Source organism: Apiospora hydei, assembly GCF_038363865.1.
Source record: "Apiospora hydei strain CBS 114990 chromosome Unknown utg000004l_segment0_segment0, whole genome shotgun sequence".
Taxonomy (NCBI): domain Eukaryota; kingdom Fungi; phylum Ascomycota; class Sordariomycetes; order Amphisphaeriales; family Apiosporaceae; genus Apiospora; species Apiospora hydei.
In genome coordinates, this window is record NW_027117363.1 from 7802368 (window position 1) to 7821837 (window position 19470).

At 52.4% G+C, this 19470-nt stretch overlaps 3 protein-coding genes across 3 annotated transcripts; all 3 read right to left on the minus strand.

Moving 5' to 3' along the window:
- Positions 1-1713: 1713 nt before the first annotated feature.
- PG997_004957 (uncharacterized protein) lies at positions 1714-4252 on the minus strand (the record flags this gene model as incomplete). Its single annotated transcript, XM_066809272.1, has 4 exons — positions 1714-2218; positions 2310-2384; positions 2443-3973; positions 4108-4252. The coding sequence occupies 4 exons, from the start codon at positions 4250-4252 to the stop codon at positions 1714-1716; spliced, it is 2256 nt and encodes a 751-aa protein (XP_066672890.1).
- A 1059-nt stretch (positions 4253-5311) lies between these two features.
- On the minus strand, positions 5312-10679 carry PG997_004958 (ubiquitin specific peptidase 11; the record flags this gene model as incomplete). Its single annotated transcript, XM_066809273.1, has 7 exons — positions 5312-6048; positions 6187-6928; positions 7016-7358; positions 7426-7691; positions 7753-9603; positions 9663-9823; positions 9974-10679. The coding sequence occupies 7 exons, from the start codon at positions 10677-10679 to the stop codon at positions 5312-5314; spliced, it is 4806 nt and encodes a 1601-aa protein (XP_066672891.1).
- Positions 10680-12426: 1747 nt separating this feature from the next.
- PG997_004959 (peptidase M16 inactive domain-containing protein) lies at positions 12427-15668 on the minus strand (the record flags this gene model as incomplete). The annotated part of the gene is made up of 4 exons (XM_066809274.1): positions 12427-12734; positions 12796-14431; positions 14487-15332; positions 15399-15668. 4 exons carry the CDS (start codon positions 15666-15668, stop codon positions 12427-12429), a joined length of 3060 nt encoding a protein of 1019 aa, XP_066672892.1.
- Positions 15669-19470: the final 3802 nt, after the last annotated feature.

Sequence of the window (19470 nt, forward strand, 5' to 3'; positions counted from 1 at the left end):
GCAACGACGTCAACGCCCATGCTGCCAATTGTTGCTCTTCCGCTTCCGGCCTTGGCTCAATTGGGTTGGGAACAGACAGTGAACAAACACGCCACCGACCGCGAAAGAGCGTTGCGTTCGCGACGCTGCAAGTGGAGCGTGTGCGAAATTACCGGGACACTTGGCCAGATCGATGCTCTCCGCATCTCAGATTCGTTGCCCATGCTATCCGGCGCTGATAGGCGGTCACCAGCCTCGCTAACACAACTCTGAGGCGCCGGGCAGTCAGTAACGCAACAAACGGGTACATGGTAGCCGATGGGGGCATGGGTCAACTGGTCGCGACATACCGATAGCAAGATGTGGCGAGTGTCTACCAGCAAAGGCCTGCCAGAAGCTGTCGGTAGGCCCCTGTAGGGCTTCATTTCACCTTTCCGACCCGGCTCGACTGAAGGAAAGCGTGGAGTATCACGTTGAGCATTAGAGCCAGGTATTACCTCGGCGGCACATCCGACCTCTCCACCCCACGTCCACCCTGGCGGGACCCTGCTGCTTGCGACACTCCCTCTCTCTTCCTCTCGGGCCCATGGGCCATGCCATGCCATGCCATGCCCCTCGACTGACTCGTGCTCGTGCTTGCGCTCCAAAAGATAGGGAGCGCTCCCCAGTCCAGCAAATCTCTGTCACCAAACAAACGGCGCGGCACCAATACTACATAACTATCGTCGATCCGGGTCGGGTTAGACCTGCCAGATATATGTCCATCTTGCGCTCCGCAATTCCACAGGCTGGCAAATAGACGATTGGAATAAGCTTAAAACAACTCACGTGCATTCCATCTTGAGACCGCGAGACGTCCATCCGCCCCGGCATCCGACATCATGGCATTACTCGGAAAGAGGGGGGCTTCATGCTCATACAGAGAGCAGCACACTTCATGATTGAGCAGCGAAAGCACCGTTTGTCGAAAGAATGCCCCTACCCATGCGTGCTCAACAGTCAGTCGCCTCTTCCAGTTACGACGGCACGCACCACCTGGACACCCCCTCATCGTCGAAAGCAAACCAGAACTCGAGCAAGAACTCAATGCTATTATCTACATACTACCCTATCCGGGTCAATGTTGCGTCGTAGCCTGGCTGGCTTCTTTTCTTGGAGAACGAACCTAATCTGACCCTATCCAGTCAGCCCTATCCCATAGCAAGACTGTAAATAGACCCGTATTTCCCAGCGAGGGCAGATGATTCGTTCGTCCCATCTCATCATCGGCCGCTCCGGCAGCTCTAGCTCTGCATCGGGAAGTAAACGCGTAGCCTGCCGTTCAGCTCGGTCGTCCAACGAACGTGCCACGTGTGATAGCCGCGTATGTGGCTCCCCGTATTTGGTATGGGAATCAGGGGCACGAGACAGAAAAAAGAAGGTTTCAGGCACGGGATGACGCCAGCAGCATGGATTTCTTCTTGAACTGAGTCAACCTCGTGGCGTATCTTCAATATCGCTATCGACTCCAATATGAATGAACCGATCGGTCGAGCCCCGGGCGTGTGAAAGTGGTTCAAGATTTAGTCAGCTCCTGTTGGCCTGCATCCGCTGATGATCCCTTGATGAGTCAGTCAGGCATATTGCATACATACTTCTATACTAAGCAACAATGTTACAGAGCCCTCAGACCAGCCAGTCCCTTTTCTCTTCGTGCAGGGCTAAGCGTCTGTGGTCGAACCAAGACGCAAGTTGTTAGCTAGCAGCATGAGTCGACAAACCTTGGCTTGTGGGCGTTTGCGTGCCCAGCATCCTCTTCTCGAGTTGGCTGCCTGTCAGAAATGCCCGAAGCGGCGAATTCAACCACACCTCTCGATCGTCCCATGGACTCTGGTCATCGCCCGTTTCGGCCCTGTATTCCCGAGGCCAGTAGAACAGCATACCGCGGCTGACCAGGGCCGGGACCACGGCGACTCGCGCATCCCCAACCGTGGGACAGACGCCGTGTTCCACCAGTATGTTGACCAAGGTATCGCACTCTGTGAGCTGGTCGCCCCTCATAAACTCGATGGCTTCCTTTTCGAACTGCGTGACGACGGCAAGGAAGAACGACGACATTAGCTCTAACACGACATGTTCCGTCAAAGCTTTCCGGACACGGTCTGGATCTAGTTTAGTGGTCGAAATATGCATATCTGTGGTCTTAAGAGGATAGACCACCGCAACTAATTCATAGTCTGGTACACGTGGTGGATCGCGCCTAGAGGCTGTTCGTTAGGAAATCGACGGATAGACAAGAGCACGATGTGATGGTGAGATATGCGCTCCTCCGAAATTCGAGTGAGACTTACATAACTGTCATTGCATCGTGCCATCGTGGTCGTGGGTGCAAAGGCATCCCTTCTGTCTGTGGCTGGAACTGCCAACTAAACGGTAATCCAGACACCAATTCACTGTAATCCCCGTGAGGCACAAAATGCGCACCCGGCCGGGGGTGGCGAGAGACTCATTCCGTAGACAGGTTGCGACACCAGCCAGGCCTGGAGAAGCTTGGCGTACAAGGGTTCATCGCCCTCGGCGCAGTACCCTAATATCCTAATCTTCGAATGTGGACGGTCTCTCGTTGCTGTACAGGCGTAACGGGTGAGGCCGATGATGGATCGCAGGAATTGGATTATTTCCTGGTCGTCTACGGTGCGGTCGGGCAAATGAATTGCATTGATGGATCTCATATCCGTCGTCTTGGTAGCGTTACATGAAGAGAGCATCATGTAGGTTAAGGGGTTCAGCATCTGAATCTTTGATCGGGCTGTATCGCTGTCGCAGCGAAAGACAGTTTGTATAACACTCTTCATTGCGTTATAACAGTTCTCTGCCATCTCGGTCGTTTCTAACACGTCGGCTTCGTGGTAGACTAACTCGGCGTGGAGCCGGAGAATACGCGAGATGACCTGTGGGTGCTGATGGTGGCCTCCCTTCCTCCGTTGTTCCAACAAGCAACGAACATCCGAGAGCTCATTCCAGGAATCCCAAATCACCCTAAGGCCTCTGTCCTTTCTATAGTCCCGCTTGAATCCTATAACGGGCATGTGACATTCGTATCCCGTGAGCATGGTTGCGAGACTGCAAGCCTCATAGCCACGCCGAAGCTCTTGGGTGTCGTTGGGCGGATCTCCAATATTCAACCGAAGCCAGGCTCTCAGGATGGTCATGACAAGTGTCAGCACGAGCTGTGCAATACCGGCAGAAAAGTGCAATTCTCTGGTCCCGAAATTCTGGCACACAAACCCGCCTAGAGCAAGGACAGCCCCGAGCCCGACTATAATGTATTGAGCTCGACCTGAAGGGGACCAACGTCTCGGAAGTATGTAGCCAGTGCTCGGTTCAACGAGTTTGATGGCGTATGGTGGAAAGTTTTGCTCGACCATAGCTTCCTGGAGTATAACGATGCTGGCTGGATTGTGGCGTGCTGTGCAAGGCTTGAAGGTGATCCTCCGCGTACTGTTTCCTATGGCCCATCCGCAAATGCTGATGCCCAGGTTGGTAGCAATTGTGCCGGAAACCCATATAGGATACCCGTAACTGGCGACGACTTTCCCACTTCTCGGCAATTTCCATTTATATGTAGCAACCGCGATCATCGCGATTACTAAAGCCTGGAGCAAAAGGCCAATGATCCCAAATACAATTACTAGCCGTGTATCTGGGATAGCGCCTCGCACGTTGAGAGTGATACTTGGTGATACGCTGTCAGCACGGCCGCGTAGTTTTGGATCGGGTGCTATTAGGGGGTCTGGCAAGTTGCGTCGTTCTTCGAAGTGTTTGTTTAGTGACTGTAGATCCCAGGTCTGACCAGAGGCGTCGAGGTGGGCAACCCAATTCGGATCAAACACGAATGCCGTTGATTTCGATGCCCCAGTCTGTCTGACAACTCGATTCCCAGTCCATATCTCACGAACGTTGGCCGAAGTGGAGGAGAGAACTTCTTTCTCCTCGTCGTGGGGAGTCTCGGGCCCTAATGGTACTAAGTAAGTAGAAAGAGGGTTAATATAATCAGGTACACACCTTCCAATGACCGACTTCATGAAGCGCGACCCCCAACGCGAATAGCCGATACGATAACCGTCATGATCCCAATCGGAGCTATACCGAGCATGACGGCATCGGGGATGCCCATGGAAGTGGCGAGGAACTGTTTGGTGACTTCATCGCCAAAAAGGGTGAGCAGAGGTGCTAAGTTGGTAAAGGCGTTGTTGGCGAAGTTGTCCGCATCGACGGTGGCATTCGTTGCCATCTTGAAGTGCGGTGATAGGGAGACACCACAAAGCTTCTTAGTTCAAAGAATATTCGACCGAAAGAAGGCAAGATGAGGACAGTCTATAACCATAGCGTGTCATCTTGTTTTTCATTTTCGTGGCGGTACGTTCTATTCAAATCCGTCCAGTCGTAAGATGTAGGCGCGCCTTCTGCTTCAGCTGGTTCAGCGATGGAAGCCACCCAAGCCAAGCATTTTCAGCTTTCGGTCTTGGCAAAGGGAGAGCGAATCAGAAACCGACTCTCCCAGCCTTCGCACGCAAGTTGCAGTGCTCCTCGGGCGTAGCTATGGCGCCTTGGTGGTCAAGCGTTGTCCATTACAGTGCCCAGCATTGGCTAGCCTCGCCCATCTGGTATTCGAATCTCCCACACGACTTCACAAGCAACAGCATGGCACGCAACACAAATGCAGATCGCTGAGGATACAGTTGATTGCTGAACAATATCTCAGAAGAACACCTTGAGAACCCTTGCCTGGTATGGCAAAAGCCTTTCCCTATAGCACTGTATGGTAATGAACCCGGTAGACAACAGCCCCTTATATACACACCGTCTAGAGCAATAAGCATCTTCGGCCAGCGTTTGTTCCTTTAGTGGTCGCTACTTTGGACATGTAAACCGTAACCTCATGGTATAACCAGCTGTCTAGTTCATTTCTTCTTCTCGTCCGTGACACCATGCAAGGACCCGTTCATCGCTCATCTAGCTCTAAACATGCTTTCGTAAACATCAAACGTAATGCTGCCAGCCTCTGCTTGCCTGCCCGTTTTCTTTTCATGACTCATCACCCCTTTTCTTCTATCGGGCCCGCTAATCATCTTCTATGGGTTATCACTGAACGGTGGAATCCTTTGCCCGTCTTGATTTGCGACGGGGCGCTCAAAGTACCCGGTAATCCGAGGCACAGCCGCCAGATGGCCCCGGTACACTTCCAGGCTATGGTGAATGTCGCCCACAGATAGCGGATAGGGGTGGGCTAATTCCCCCACCGACCACTAGGGGTCACAGTTCTGGAAGTGGCAGTGGCAGAATTGGATACCTAGTCCATCTTGTTCCTGTCCTCCTCGTCGAGGTGAATCTCCGCAGCCTCTTCCGAGTGTTGATCGCCTGGCGCCGGGACATTCAGTACATTCTGCTTATCGTCCCAGATGCGGTCCATGTCCTCCCGATTAAGCTCTGCGCGGGAATCCGGTGGCGGCAGCTCGGTGTAAGCTGGTGGCTCGCCTTCCGTAGACGGCCCGAGCTCATAGTGACTGGCACCTGGGATATCCATGTCGGTCTCGGGGCTGAAGGTGTTGCGAGAACTGTGGAGCTGTTCATCGCCGGAAGACTCGTGTTGAGCCTCATTGGTCGCGATTGATTCGGCCGGACTACCTGGCACGCCACTGTCGTGGCCTGGTTTCATGTTCTCGGCAGTGAGTAACGAGTCAAAGTTCCAGTCCGAAGCCATTGACGTATGTGTGGGCTTGTCTGTTACATCAATGCCTTCATCCTCGATGCTTGGCTGGACTCCCTGGCTGTCGAAGTTGATCTTTGATAAGGAAGGAAGGTCATCGTCACTTTGTGTGCCGTTGGCTAGGCCGCCTTTACCACCAGTTCCTAGACGGCGCTGGGGAGTAGCTGCGGCTTCTTGCTCCTGGAAGGCGCTCGGCGACCCAGTTGGGGAGGAGCCCTCGCCGAGACGCCGCCCTTCCCCCGATTCATCCATATCCTCTCCCGCAGCGGGGTGATCCAGGTTTTCGATAATCTCCTTGAACCGTGGCCCCCGAGAGGTTCCTCGGAACGGCGGCGATAGAACAGGAGATAGGCAGACGACTCAACAATCTTATCAGGGGAGGTCTTGCTCACAGAGGAATCTGTTCACCGGATGTATTAGTAAACATGACAATAACCTGAGACACTTGGAATACATACCATTGTAAGAGTACCACTGCCCGTCCACGAAGTTTCGGGCTCGTGCGGTGTAGTGGCCTCCTCCAAGTCCTCCCCAGTGATCGTCTACTCCGATCAGGTCGTAGATCTCGTCTTTGCCATCTTCCAGGTTCTGGACACGACGGGTAAGGTCAAGGCCCTCAAGCGGGAAGTCAACAAAGACATCCAGCTTGTCTCTCCTATATCCGCTGGAGCTAAAGCGTTTCAAGTGAACCACTAGAATGTCAGGTGTCTTCCAGAGGTCGAATTTCTTGGTGGCGCGTTGATGCTTCTTGCACCGGGGACAATACCACATGTCATTCTCTGACAGGACCTCTTGACGCTCAAACTCGTCCAAGCAGTTGTCCAGTGTGATTCCATGCTTGCGTCGGCGTTCCCTAGCTGTCCGCGCCCGCTCTAACGCAGGGTCTGGCATCTCGGTGCATTGATCCCAAGTAGCGTGTGCCTCGTTGAAGAGAGCATTGTAAGCATCCTCACTCCAGTCGACAACGATTCCCTCCCTAAGGCGAATAAGTGTGCCGGCTTCGGCTTCAGAGTCAGGCATCTCTGGGGGCGTCTGAGGCGCTACCTCAGCTTCTTGTTGCTGCTGCTGCTTCCACTGCGCCTCTTTCGACATCTTCTTGCCAAACTTTCCTTTGCCGCCTTTGCCATACTTCTGACGGGGCTGCTTCTTATTCTTACGTCCTCCTGGGCCTTTAACCACGGGTTTAGGTCGGTGAGCGACCTGGTTATATGTTAGCAATCTGCGTTTCTTGCGCAGGCTTCCAAAGATGCCGTAATGCCCCGAATTAGGTGTTGGTCCTGGGCGTACCTTAACAACAGGAGACTGGTCATCTTCCTCGCTCTCCTCGGCCATGCGTGTCTGATGGTTGGAAAGGTTTGGGCGCGATAGCTCATCGGAACTGCTATCTTCGTTCGACGCCGTGCCATTTGTGGCATTGTCAGGTGCATCTTCCAGGGCTGGGTCAACCATTCTTGACGACAGCTTGGGGTAGTCCTTGTCTTCCGAGACCGCGTTCATGCCATTGGCAAGCAATTGTCCACCCTCTGTCCAATAGCTAAGGTCGAACATGTTCTGCAACTCAGGCTGCAAGTACTTCTCGACGTCCACCCACGGTGGTGGGGTGCTGTTGAACCGGTAGCCAGAGGGCGCCCTACAGAGAATCTGTCAGTTCTTGCATCCTGTATGTGACTTGAGCGTTGGTGGCGGGAAGGGCATACTCAGGGGTGGCAGCACCAGCGTCCTGCATAGTGACATCGACCATATCATCTTCGCCTTCAACAGACTGTGCTGTGACCTTGACTTTAGAGGCCTGGGACTTGGTCTCAATACTGGGATCAGCTTCGACCCCGTTCATAGTCACCATTTCAGGTTCTGTGTTGTCAGAAGTATCGACTTCTTCTTGCGTCTCAGTAAAGATTTTGTGATCCGAGAATGTTGCCACTTTCTGAAGGATTTTACGGCGAATGATATCCTCATTGCGGGCCTATAACGAGGAAGTTAGTATACGTACGTAGCGTGAGCGTGAGTGTGTTCAAGCAGCTGACCTCTTCTGGCGTGACGGTGATAAAATGGGGAACGCAAGCAAATGACCATTTGTGGTATCCGTATGATGACCGCGAGTTATACGGCCGCCGATGTATGACAGGCACCATCATGTTTTCAAGCACCTTTGTGCCAGGCGATTCAGCTTCTTCTACCATAGAGCGTCTGCCCTTGGCAGAGCCCTCCAGCGCTTGGCTGTCTGCGGAGTTCCAATTAGTTGGCGGTGCTTCCAGTTCAAAAATCCAAGCATTGTCATTGTGGGTGATCTCTTCATGAACACCTGCACCATTGGCATACTGCTTGTAGAACTTCCCCTTCCATTCCTCCGCGCCGTGAAGACGTTCCGGAGGGACGCCCGTCCGGTCTGAAACAAACTGCTTCAACATCTGGATCGAGGACGCCTTATCGAGCTCGACGCGGATTTTGACTGGCCTGTCGTTCAGAGGAAAGTATTTGATAACGTGCGACCACTTATTCTCAAGGGGCAGGGGGAGAGTCAAGTTGTTGAACGGGTCAAAGGTGATGCTGACTTTTTGACATTCAGGGCAGACCAATGTCGATTTGTACAGACCGGTGAACAGATCAGCAATGACAGAGTCATCGCGCTTCTTTGTGATGTCCCACACCTTCTCCGCCATTTCCCTGATGGCAGCAGGATCATTGACCATTTCGTCCGTAGAGTCAGGCTTCTCAATGTATGGCTTTTTCTTGATCCGGCTGAGATCTTCTTGCAAACCATCCAGCAGGAATCCAAGGAATTCTTGGGAATCCTGTTGACCATAGCCGGAGAAGGCCGGGGCATACCGGCCAAGCGTGTTCTTGAATTGCCTGGGCGTAACGGAGTTTGGTGGTGGTTCTTTGTATATATCGTGTAGCAGATGCGCATATGCAGCTGCCACATCGCCATTGTGTGCCAAGACGTTGTCACGGTTAATCTCCTTTTCCCACTCGCGAGACAAGAAATACTTTGTTAATTCCTCGACGCTTCGTACACACTGCAGAGCAGAGTTCATGTAGCATGTGTTGCCAAGATTGGACAGACCGGTACACCCAATAGTCCTACCAGACTTCTGTGCCCGTCCCCGTGTCACTGGCCCTGCGGTCGGGGCCGGGCTTGTGCGTCCGCTCCTGGCGTTGCGGTTTACAGCAAGACTGGTCGAACTGCTGCGCGCAGCCGAGGACTTCGTAGGAACCGACGCTAATTTGGGAGAGTAATTGTTCGTGTACAGTTGCCCCTCGATGTGCTCGTCGATAACAATGGTCTGGTCACTGTTTAAGCCTAGCTTCGCAAGATCCATATGCCCATTGTAGTTTTGATCGATAGTGACATCGCGGAAATCAATCTTGAGACGGTCGCTCTTGTCTTCCAACTCGAGAAACTTGTCAACTGATACCAGAAGAGTAGCCCATGAGTCCTGTGGGTTTTGAGGATCGGCGATGTCACTGGGCGATGCAGGGGGTGTAGGGGCTGCAGTAGCATCTGGCGCGCCCGCTGCCAATTTTCGAGGTACGCTCCATACCTGGACACGGTCTTTGAGCGGGATGTCCGTGACGTTCTTCGCCTGCGCCAAGAAAGCCTTCCAGGTGCATGTGCTACTGCGTGCTAGCTTCACCGGCAGAGGCATGGGTTCGGCCTTCAAAACTCGATTGACGGGCTTTGGGCTGCATTCAGACCACAAGCGGTGGACAGTGAAGACTGGTGGATGGACCTCAAACTGGATATTGGGCTGGAACTCGTTGTCCGAAGTGTTTCGAGCAGTTCTGACGATGGGAATCTGCCCAGAAGCAAGTCCAGGCCATTGCATCACGAGTTCCCACGCAGCAGAGGGAATATCTCGAAGTGCTCGGTAATGCTAAGTCCAGGCTTTAATCGGACAAAAACCCTCTTCATAACATCGGCCGCCTTGCCCACTGTCGGATCTTCAATGGTTTCCCATATGATATCCGAGTTGTCTACTGGACTGACGTTGCTTGCATCCATGGCGGCAACCTCTCCATGTTTGGCATGTCGTTCATCGCCAATAACTGATGTAACCCATTTTTTGGACACGATGTATCCTTGCTCACCATTTTCTAGAGGTCTCGTAGCCATCTCTTCACAAAAGGCGCGGATGGATTTTATATGACCTTCTATAGATTGAGGTGGCTGAGGGGCTGCACAAGAACAATGTTAGATCCAGACATGGAGAACCTGCTCACGCTCGCACGCTCGCTTCAACATACCTTCGGTCATTGTGATGGATGGAACGCCTTGCTCCTGTGACCCATTGGCCTCGGCCGCTGTGTTTTTGTCTTGCTGGGTGGGTGCCTGAGATTGCGACGACTCCTCAGGTCCGTTGTGTGTGTCTGCGTGAGCCATCTCAACGTCTTGGTCCCCTCCCGTCTGTGGCGCGTCTGCCTCCGGATCCATGCTGGAAGCCCTGCGCTTTAATGGTGATGAAGCTCGGTCGGCAGGATAGTCAGCAGCACCGCCCATGATAGCCCGATGGTGGCTGGGTTTGACTGCAAAGGGCGACGACCCACGAGGATCCAGATGCCCTGTCGTGCCTGCCGAGGTTGGTTCGACACCTAGAGGACTGTCCCCTCCGCGGTCGCTGTTGATGCTCAGGTCGGCGTATGCACCAGAGGGCGAGCTGGCGGCCGACGAAGCGTAGTCCGAGTAAGTGGTTTGCAGATGGGCAGGAAGGCTCGAGGCGGGCGGCACCGAGTCGTTGCGGATGTAGGCGGGTGAGCGGCTGCCTGTGGGAGGTATTGGTGTCGTCGAGGTGAAGGACAGGCTCGGGTCGGGGTCGATCTCGATTTCGCACGACTGGATGGGAATGTCTGGTGAGCTATGTCGTATTTGCAAAATGTCGCCTTTGGCTGATTGCCGCGTGGAAATCTTCCTTTTCTTTGAAGACGACGTTTTGGCGGCGAGCTGCGAACGCAGCTCTAGAAACTTCGGTGTGTGTGTGGGCGTGTAAATGGTGGGGAACAAAGTATGTGGGTGCGGCGGTTGAAGCGATTCACTGCTTGTTTAGATGCTGCTGGTGGTGGTGCCAGGCGTGCTTTCAACGGCCCTCTAGATCGGCGGGAAGGCGAGGGCTTCGTGGGAAAGGCCGACAAAAGGAGAGTGGTAATGGGCGGTGGTGAGCACAGCGAGAGTGAAGGTTGAATAACAGAAGTCCAAGGTGGGCAGCGTGGTGGTAAGGCGGGATGCAAATATCAGACACACGGCTGGAGCAAGTAAGAGCGTGGGTGCGTAGGCACTTGCATGGATGAAGTAGCACCTAGTATCAATAGGCCCACCGTCCGCTAGGGACTGACTTCACTCGGTCAATCAGTCAATCAGTCAATCAATGACCGCTGTCCTACCCACCTGACCCTGGAGTTTGGAAGGTGAAGCAAGCACAGGCGCTTTTCTCTAGCTGCCTCTGGTCTCTCCCCTCCATAAAGAGGTGCCCATAACCACGGCAAGGACAGGGCATACCCAATACCTAAAAGGCTGGAGTTACGGAGTTACCAGATAGACCGTCTGGATGGCTGCCTGCCCTAACTTTTGAGGCCATTAAATGTGCAACCACCAGCTACATACCTACCTACACAATTAGTAGCTGGGGGACTATTAATTACTCGTCAAATCCATTACTTACCTACCTACCTACTCTAGGATGTATTCAAGAGGAAGCAACGTAACAGATTCTCACGGCAGTCATCCACTGTTTGACTGACTCAGCCAGGCAGCACTTGCAGAGTAGGCGAGCCCTTTCACTTTCTAATGTTGTTGTCCAGCACCAGTCATTGCTAGTTTGTGCACGCCTGTAGGCAGACTAATCGGTAAATTGGCGGAACTACAAGTGACACATGTAGCTCCTCAAGCAATATAAAAATTGCTGCATTCTAGGGGCCTCCCCAAATAGCAAGATCTGATCTGAGCTAGCATAAACCTACCAATCAAATATTTTTTTATAATAAGAAAATTGGATCGCTTATAGCACAGCTATACTATGCATCTGCATCTGAGGTATTGCTCCGGAAGAATTATATGACGATACTGTACAGATTACGGGGTACTGGATTGCAGTTGCCGTAGCTTGAGCACCCCGGTGGCATTCGTTTCAAGAGAGAACCTTCCTTCTTCCTTAGGACCTCGCTCTAAGTGAACCTTCTTCACTCAAAGTGTTTATTTGTTAGTGCCTGTACATGGACACGGATGCGATGATACTGGGATTCATAGCGTATTCTGGAGTACTACACATACGAAGCCTAGGCTATTTGAAAAAGGATAGAAAAGGAAGTGCTGGCAACAATGAGGGCATGTTCTTATATCTTGTTTATAGGTCTGCTATGCCGTCGTCTTGACTCCCGCGCGGTGGATGGTGGCGTCATCGCACTCGCACACTACGGTCTATACTTCACTCGTAGGTCTCGTGCTACCTGGTAGGCTTTGCTCTAAGTCTTTCTGTGCCCGCGTCATCGTCCGCATCTCTTCTGCATGGGCTTCCGGCAGGTGCTGGCTTAACCCCCCTCTAATCAGCATGCAAATGTCCCATCTATGACGCCCAAAAAACACCAGGTTGACAACTCTAGCCATGCCAGTTGCAATGATTGCCTTTGCAGCATGCTCCTTGCATACCATGTGAGGCCGCTACGAACAGCCGTAGGTGACCAACCACACACGTTCCCTTGTTACAGGCTTACAGCTTAGGATCAAAATCCTCAAACTCGCAAAGCTCCCGTATCGGACGAGCCCCAGAGCTAGCAACAAGTTGAGACTTGTACTCTCTGACATCTTCGATCAGATAGGGAACGGTCCCATTGTTGGGTACGATCTCTGGTTCCTTCTCGGGAGTGGCGGCCTCATGAGTCTTGGTGCTTGTCCCTTGGGCCACCAGATACACCACCAACTTGGCCCTAGTGGGCGCGGACGGTACAATATGGGCTGAATAGAAATCGATCATGTCGGACTTTGTAAGCCGTTTCACATGAGCTGCATCTTCTTGCGCTAATTAGGGGTATCAGTTATTAAGTCCATATTTCTGGTATCCAGGGAATGAGAGACATACCTGCTTCAAAATCATAGTATTCGTTGGCGATTTGCGCCCAGTGTCGTCCGGTCTCCTGGTCGAGGTTCTTTACTTTCTCGAGACGCTTGACTACCACGGCTCTCTTGTGGCTCTCAAATTCGGTATCGCTCATGTTGCTCAACGCAGTAGCTTGCGCGTTTAGGAAAGAATCGATTCGTGTCTCCAAGTATTCAGAAGTTCTCTCGCTCTGGATGATGAACCGGAAACCATAGGTTGTCGAGCAACCTCGCAGACCACTGAAAACAACGTAGCCTAACTGCTCCTTGGTGCGCAGTTGGTCGAAAGCAGGTTCGTGGATAATTTGGTCAAGCAGCTGCGTCTTCGCTCGCACCATGCGGTCACCCTTATTGCCGATGTGGAGGTAGTATTCGATGCAGTGGTTGACGTTCGCGGGATCCTTAAGCGTCTTCTTGTAAAGATAGTTGGCACCGGCGGGAAACAGCAGAGATCGCAGAATCGGTAGCTGGTCTTTGGGTAGCACACGGGGCTTCAGCGTGTTTTCGATCATCGTGGTCAGCTTCAGGGCATCCTCCTTATACAAGTTGCCGTGCACATAGGCTTCGATGTGCATCTGGGAGATGAGTTGTTTATGGAAAGCCCTGGTGGCTTCAACGGTGATGCCGGGCAGCTCCGCCTCAAGTTGGTCAACGACGTAGTCGTGCTCCGAGGTGAGCCATGAAACGTAGTCCCCGATCTGCGTGAAAGGCTGCTGAAGCTCCCAGTTCTTATACCCGCGCGACAGGCGTTCCTTCACGATATCGAAGCGCTCATCACGGATCTCCAGGTCGCGCATAGTAATCAGAACCTGCTCTAGCAACACTGGGAGTTTGTCGTTGTAACCTGACACCTCGACAAACAGGCCTCGGGAGTCCAGAGTGACGTTGTACTGCAAACCTGCTAGGTCTGCATCATAGGAGTACTCCTCCAGAGCATCCCGCACGAGGTCGGTGTACAGCTTGGCCTTGACCGAGTTCTCTGCGGTGGCAAAGATGATGGGGTTCTTGCAGCTAACTACGAGGTTTGCCTTCGGTACCCAGAAAGTGTCGTCTTTCTTGAACCATGTTCTGGCCACATTGTCGTTCCGTAGCAAGCGCGGTATCAAAGTCGGTTCTTTTACTTCCTTCTTCTCAACTTCCAGCTTAGTCGGGATAAACTGGTTCTTGTGCGGCAGGTGGAGTTGAGGCAGACGCGTTTTAGCATCAGCATCGGCGGCCTTTGCAATTTCCGCGAGGAACTCCTCGGGGATCTTCTCGGCCTTGTAATCGGTTCCGTACCACTTCTCCTTCTGGTCCCAATCGCCAGGGTAGTCCCTGGAGACGAGAGTCATTCTGAAATTGTCCGGCCGAAGACAATCCAGCCCCTTTGCAATGAGGTCCGCGTCAAACTTCCGGAGTCGGCTCTGCCCACTAAGTAGCCACTCTCTCGGCAACGGCTTCTGCATGACGGCGGCAATCTTGCTGGTGAAACGGCTGGCTGGGGTCTTCTGCTTGAACTTGAAGTCCACGTCGGCCATGCCCTTCTGCTCCTCGAAAATCCATTCTTGCGGTGGCGTTTCTCGGAGCAAAGCAACGTACTGGAAGAAAACCTTGACAATTTCCTTGTAATTCATCAAACCCTGTAGTTCGAGATTAGCCTAGTTACAGAACAATACCGTCAGGGGGTGCACTTACATCTTTGGTGAGTCGAACCTGGCAGTCAAACACACCTGGAGTACCGGGGCAGATGGCATACACACCAGCGCTTAACGAGTTGGCCCAACCTTTCGATTTGATGTAGGAGAAAACGCTGCCAGGCCCCTCGTGTCCAATCAGGTGGCTGATGTACCGACTTGGCTGTGATTCGTAAAGTTTCTCCTCGTCCATGAATGGGAAGAAGAGGTTAAGCTCACGCGAATCCATGACAGGCTTCGCGAAACATTGCCACTTCAGCTGGTCCTTCGCGAATGGCACCTCGTCTTCCCACCGGTTTTGAGGCAGATTCTTGTTGGGTACATCGGAGAAAAGTTCGGCTGACCAGCGTTCCAGAACGTCAAGAGGTTCACGGCCAAGCACACACAGCTTCATCCTGTTTGCCGAGTAATGCTTTCCGTGGAACTCCATAAACTTGGCGCGCACGTCGATACCGCGTGCCTCGGGCTCTGTCTTGAGGACCTCGAAGTTTCCGGTGGAGAAGTGGCAGTACGGGTGCTTGGGGTTGGACAGGCTTTTCTCGAGTTGATGCAACCGCCATTGGTCACTCTGCAGGTTCTTCTTGTTCTCCGAATCAACGGCCTGCAGCTCACGGTCCAAAGTGGATGAGAGGAACAGCGGCTCAATGAAGAACTGGGCAAACCGGTCCAGAGCACCGTACAAAGGAGACTCGGATGCTTCCTCACCCTCGCTAGGCTTTGCGCCTACCTCGAAAAAGTAGTTTGTGGAAGTTGCACCAGTATAGGCGTTGGAGTGGCCTGAATGTGCAGAGAGATACTGGTTGTATGCATTTTCCACAGGGTACTTCTTCGTCCCCATGAACAGGAGCTAAGCAACGCCAGTTAGCAATCGTTGATGACCACATCTTGATAAGAAAATAGAAATGAGACCTACGTGTTCCACGGCGTGAGCCATGCCTGGCATGTCCTCCTCATCGCTGAAGTTGCCCACATTAACGTCCAAAGCTGCGCTTGCCTTGTCAGTCTCCGGATCATGCACCAAGAGGCATTCCAGCTGATTAGCCAGGCGAACGACACGATAACTGCGATCATCGAGCGACGGCGTCTCCAGCTGGTCTGTAACCCGGTCTACAGGTTGTTGGTTCCTGTCCCGGATCGGAACATCCTGCACAACCGCATCCTGGGAAGGTATAGAGGGCGCCATGACGTCGAATCAAGAATGATGGTCGCACCTCAATGCCGTGGCGAGTTTGTGGGGAGGGAAGATGGACAGGTTGCGAGTGCCTGGCTGGGAAAGGGTCACTCAACACCAAGTATCGCGCAACGGCTGAACGGGTCTATCAAAATAAGAGAATCGTAGGTATAGGCTCTCTGATCATGCAATCCGAAAGATGAGCCAAAACCAAGGTGATTCGATGAGTGGAAGCGGCCTGCCCACACACCTCGAGTATGTAGGGTCGGGTCTGTGCTAGTACGTCGTAGGTGGAGTTGCCTAGTGCAGAGTCGGCCGGAACTGATGAGAAGCAGAGAGATGGAGAGAGAGGGATGAGTCTTGACAAAAGGAATACTAGTAGACTAGTGGGAAGTAGAAGGAGGACAGGAGTAGTTCGTGGTCACTACTGTGGAGCTGAGGCTGTGTTGCGTATCGCCACAAGGCCGTTGAGGGAGGCACCGTCAATCCGTGATCGTCACTTTGGGTACTGTTACTTTGCTGGTGCAATGGGGTACCGAACACCTGGTAGCACGTTGCTAGTTTTGGCCGTGGCAAGTGTGGGATGTACAACGCAGCTGGCGTTCTGTCCCTGTGCGTCTTCGAGGTCGTCCTGGACAGGGAAAATAGGTATGCAAGTAAGTATGCAGTCAAGACTAGTGACCTCAGGCTGGATAACTCCGATCAATACAGGTAGCCGTGTGCGCCGAGACCGAGACCACCACACATGGGTTTGATGTGAGGCAGCTAATAAATGTGTTTCAACTGAAAATGATCGGGCCGTGTGGGGTGGGTGGTGCTGGTGCTGGTGGTTCAGACAGAGACTTCGAGAGAGCCTGGAGAGCCTTAGGTAATATTGAATTAAAGCAGAATCGCCTTCCAAGGCAATTTGGACCCGTGTTAATTCAATCCGGTGATGCCGGGTACGTGTCCTCAGAGCGTTCTGTACGACTAAGAAAGACTGGCTAGGGACGCAATAGTTGCATGCGCAGTAGCCTTGCGATGCCACCGGCGGGGACTTTAGGGAGACGGGGTTTGGGTCCAGGTACCGAGTCAGTCAGTGCTCTCGAGTCTCGAAGTCGGTCGGCTTCCGCTACAGCAAGCCTTGCTCCTCCCGCCCGACTTTTTGTGCGGCTTGTTTGGTTTGTATTTTTGGGGCAAGGCCGGCAGTTCACGTGGGCTTTACGAGTAAGAGTTTCAAGGGACGATCCCTGGAGCGTTGCGGTCCGCTATAAATGTGAATGTGAATTCTTTTTTTCCCGCCCGCCACTTGGACCAATCAAAGCAGACATCTGCAAACGATGATCATCCTACGACAGGGCGCCTTTTTGCTAGCGTTACCTAACGGTTGTAAATGTCACATTTCATGTATGTGACTAGTAACTAGTTCTGAGCTCTGAACATCAAGCTGTCTATGAAGCGAATATCAGGAGTGTCATCAAGGTAGGTATGCGGAGAGTATGGGTGCTATAACTGATAGTGCGCGCACACACAGCACTATAGGCACTCGAATCCTGATGTACGCTTGTCTACATCTTAGGTGCCTATTATCGAATACCTAAAGCCCTCGGTGCCTTAGGTACCAAAAATCAATAATATAGGCATATATCAATGTGATATGCGGGCTGGGAATAGAAAGAGTAGTTTAGGGCTGCGGTAAGGAGGGCAACGATCAATATACGTGCAGGTAGAGAGTATTGGAGCGGCTTGGCAGAGGTGCGTCATGGTGGGTTACCACGATAGTTACGAGATACCCGCATAAGTTCAGGACATGTCCTTTCGGCTGTCGGACAACCCGGAGACACTGTTTCTTAGAAAGTCATGTCTCTGTTCGTTTGAAGGGGATTAGGTAGCTATGATGTGATTTATGTCTCGAATCTTGCATTTCCCCCAAGTAACGACCACGACGATGGATGCGATCAATGGATGGGGCTGGTATAGGGTTAGGCTGAATTCTCCTACGAAATATCAGATGTAAGTGTCAGTGATGATGGTAATAACAGCACTCGCTATCTTCAAGGCGATTACAAGATTGTAATTTGTACGGCAGTGTCCCGCTAGTCGTTCAGGATGATGAGCTGTCATAGTTGAAGGATGTCTGGAGTACGGAAGGATGAGGTCGGTTAGTAGTCACCGGAACCATGAAAACACATAATGGGCATCTCAAAGTCCCATAGCGGTTGGCCATGTATAAGCGTGGCTGAGCATCGACCCTGGTGCTCGACTCCTCCGCCGGGCTGTTGCTCTCAGGTCTCTCCATCCCCAGGGTCCGTCTGCCTTACCGGTTTCCATGTCTCAGAGAAGTGCCATCAAGGTTCCAATCAGACTGGAGAGTCAAGCCAGGCGCGGCGCGAGTCAATGAGGGCCTACAGTAGCTATCTCGATATGGAGGAACCCACCCGGGCGACTCATGTTGCTAGTGGGCCGAGAGGGCGGAGGAGATATCACAGGTTACCTGATATCCTGGAGGAGAATTGGAGAAGGACTGTATGTAGCTCGCAGTGCTCGTTTCTTTTTCCGGTGCCTCCAATGCAACAATCTCTGACCGCCGGGCTGTTGACCGGCTACGTTATCAGCAGGAGGGCCAATCAATAAGTGCGCGCCTGCCTGCCTACCTAATCTTTTTCTTCTTCTTTTTTCTTATACTGCCTACATGCTGATGTTACTCTCCTGCTGCTGTATAGTCGGAAAAGAGGAGCCGAAGAGACGCAACAGACTCTCCCCGCAAGTTGCGTTACAATACGCATCTTGAAAAGTGGTGGGTGGTATCCCATCGAGGAAATAGCCCGAAAGCCCCACCTTAACAATGCTATTCTGGAGCTGTGTACTGTAGATGCATACATCACATCAAACTTACCACTCGACTGGACCCAAGCAATGGAAGCAAACAGCCTGGGCACTGGGTGCTGCTTCAAGATCATCCAAACTGCAAATCGGTCCAGGTGGATTGCCTGCCGGTCAACGGACGCCGTGTTACGCAAAGTCCGGATGCGTACTGTCTAGAATTGGCCATTTTACAAGGATCGCTGCGCCCCCAAGTGTCAATCAATACCACATACATATGTACTTAACCTATATGTATGTAGGGGATCCAACATTGAAGTCAGTACATATGCATGATAGGTAAGCCACATCCGATCCGACATCGCATACGGAGAGAGTGTCTCCCTGAGAGCGGACAGGTGCGCACCTCAACAGACATGGGTGTCTCTCCTGTCCAGCCCTGGAGTATTATTGCGTTCCAAACAGGCGATATCCATCCTGGTATGTACTTGTTGCTTAAGAGCCGCCTGCTGCGTCCTAGGTTGAGGCTGGAATGCCGTTCGTCGATGGCATGTCCCTAGCGGCAGTGTAATCACCCGCATCACTGCTTCGGCGTTACGCGGGGATCTGCGTTACTGTAACCAGCTGTGGTCGCATCTGCAAGTAGGACGGGGGACGTGTTGCCGCGGTAGGCGATGCTGTATAATGCACACCTGCACATGTGCTATATTCCGCGATGAATACTAGTCTTGACAAGGCTGGACACCCGCGTAGCCAGAGCCAGACTCGAGGTTTCGGTAGGACACCGCTCAATGCTTCGAAGGAAAATATGGCATCAACATCTATTGGATCCAGGTTCATGGAACCAACCCCCATACGAACCAGATCTCCGGGTCGGATAGCGAAATTCCGTATACTGCTATTGGAGGAAGATGTAGGTCCAAAACCTATATACTTTGAAAAATTGTTGTTTACTAAATTCACTGCTGTCGTTCTGCAATAAACGGACGGCACAGTCTCCGAGATCTTCAGA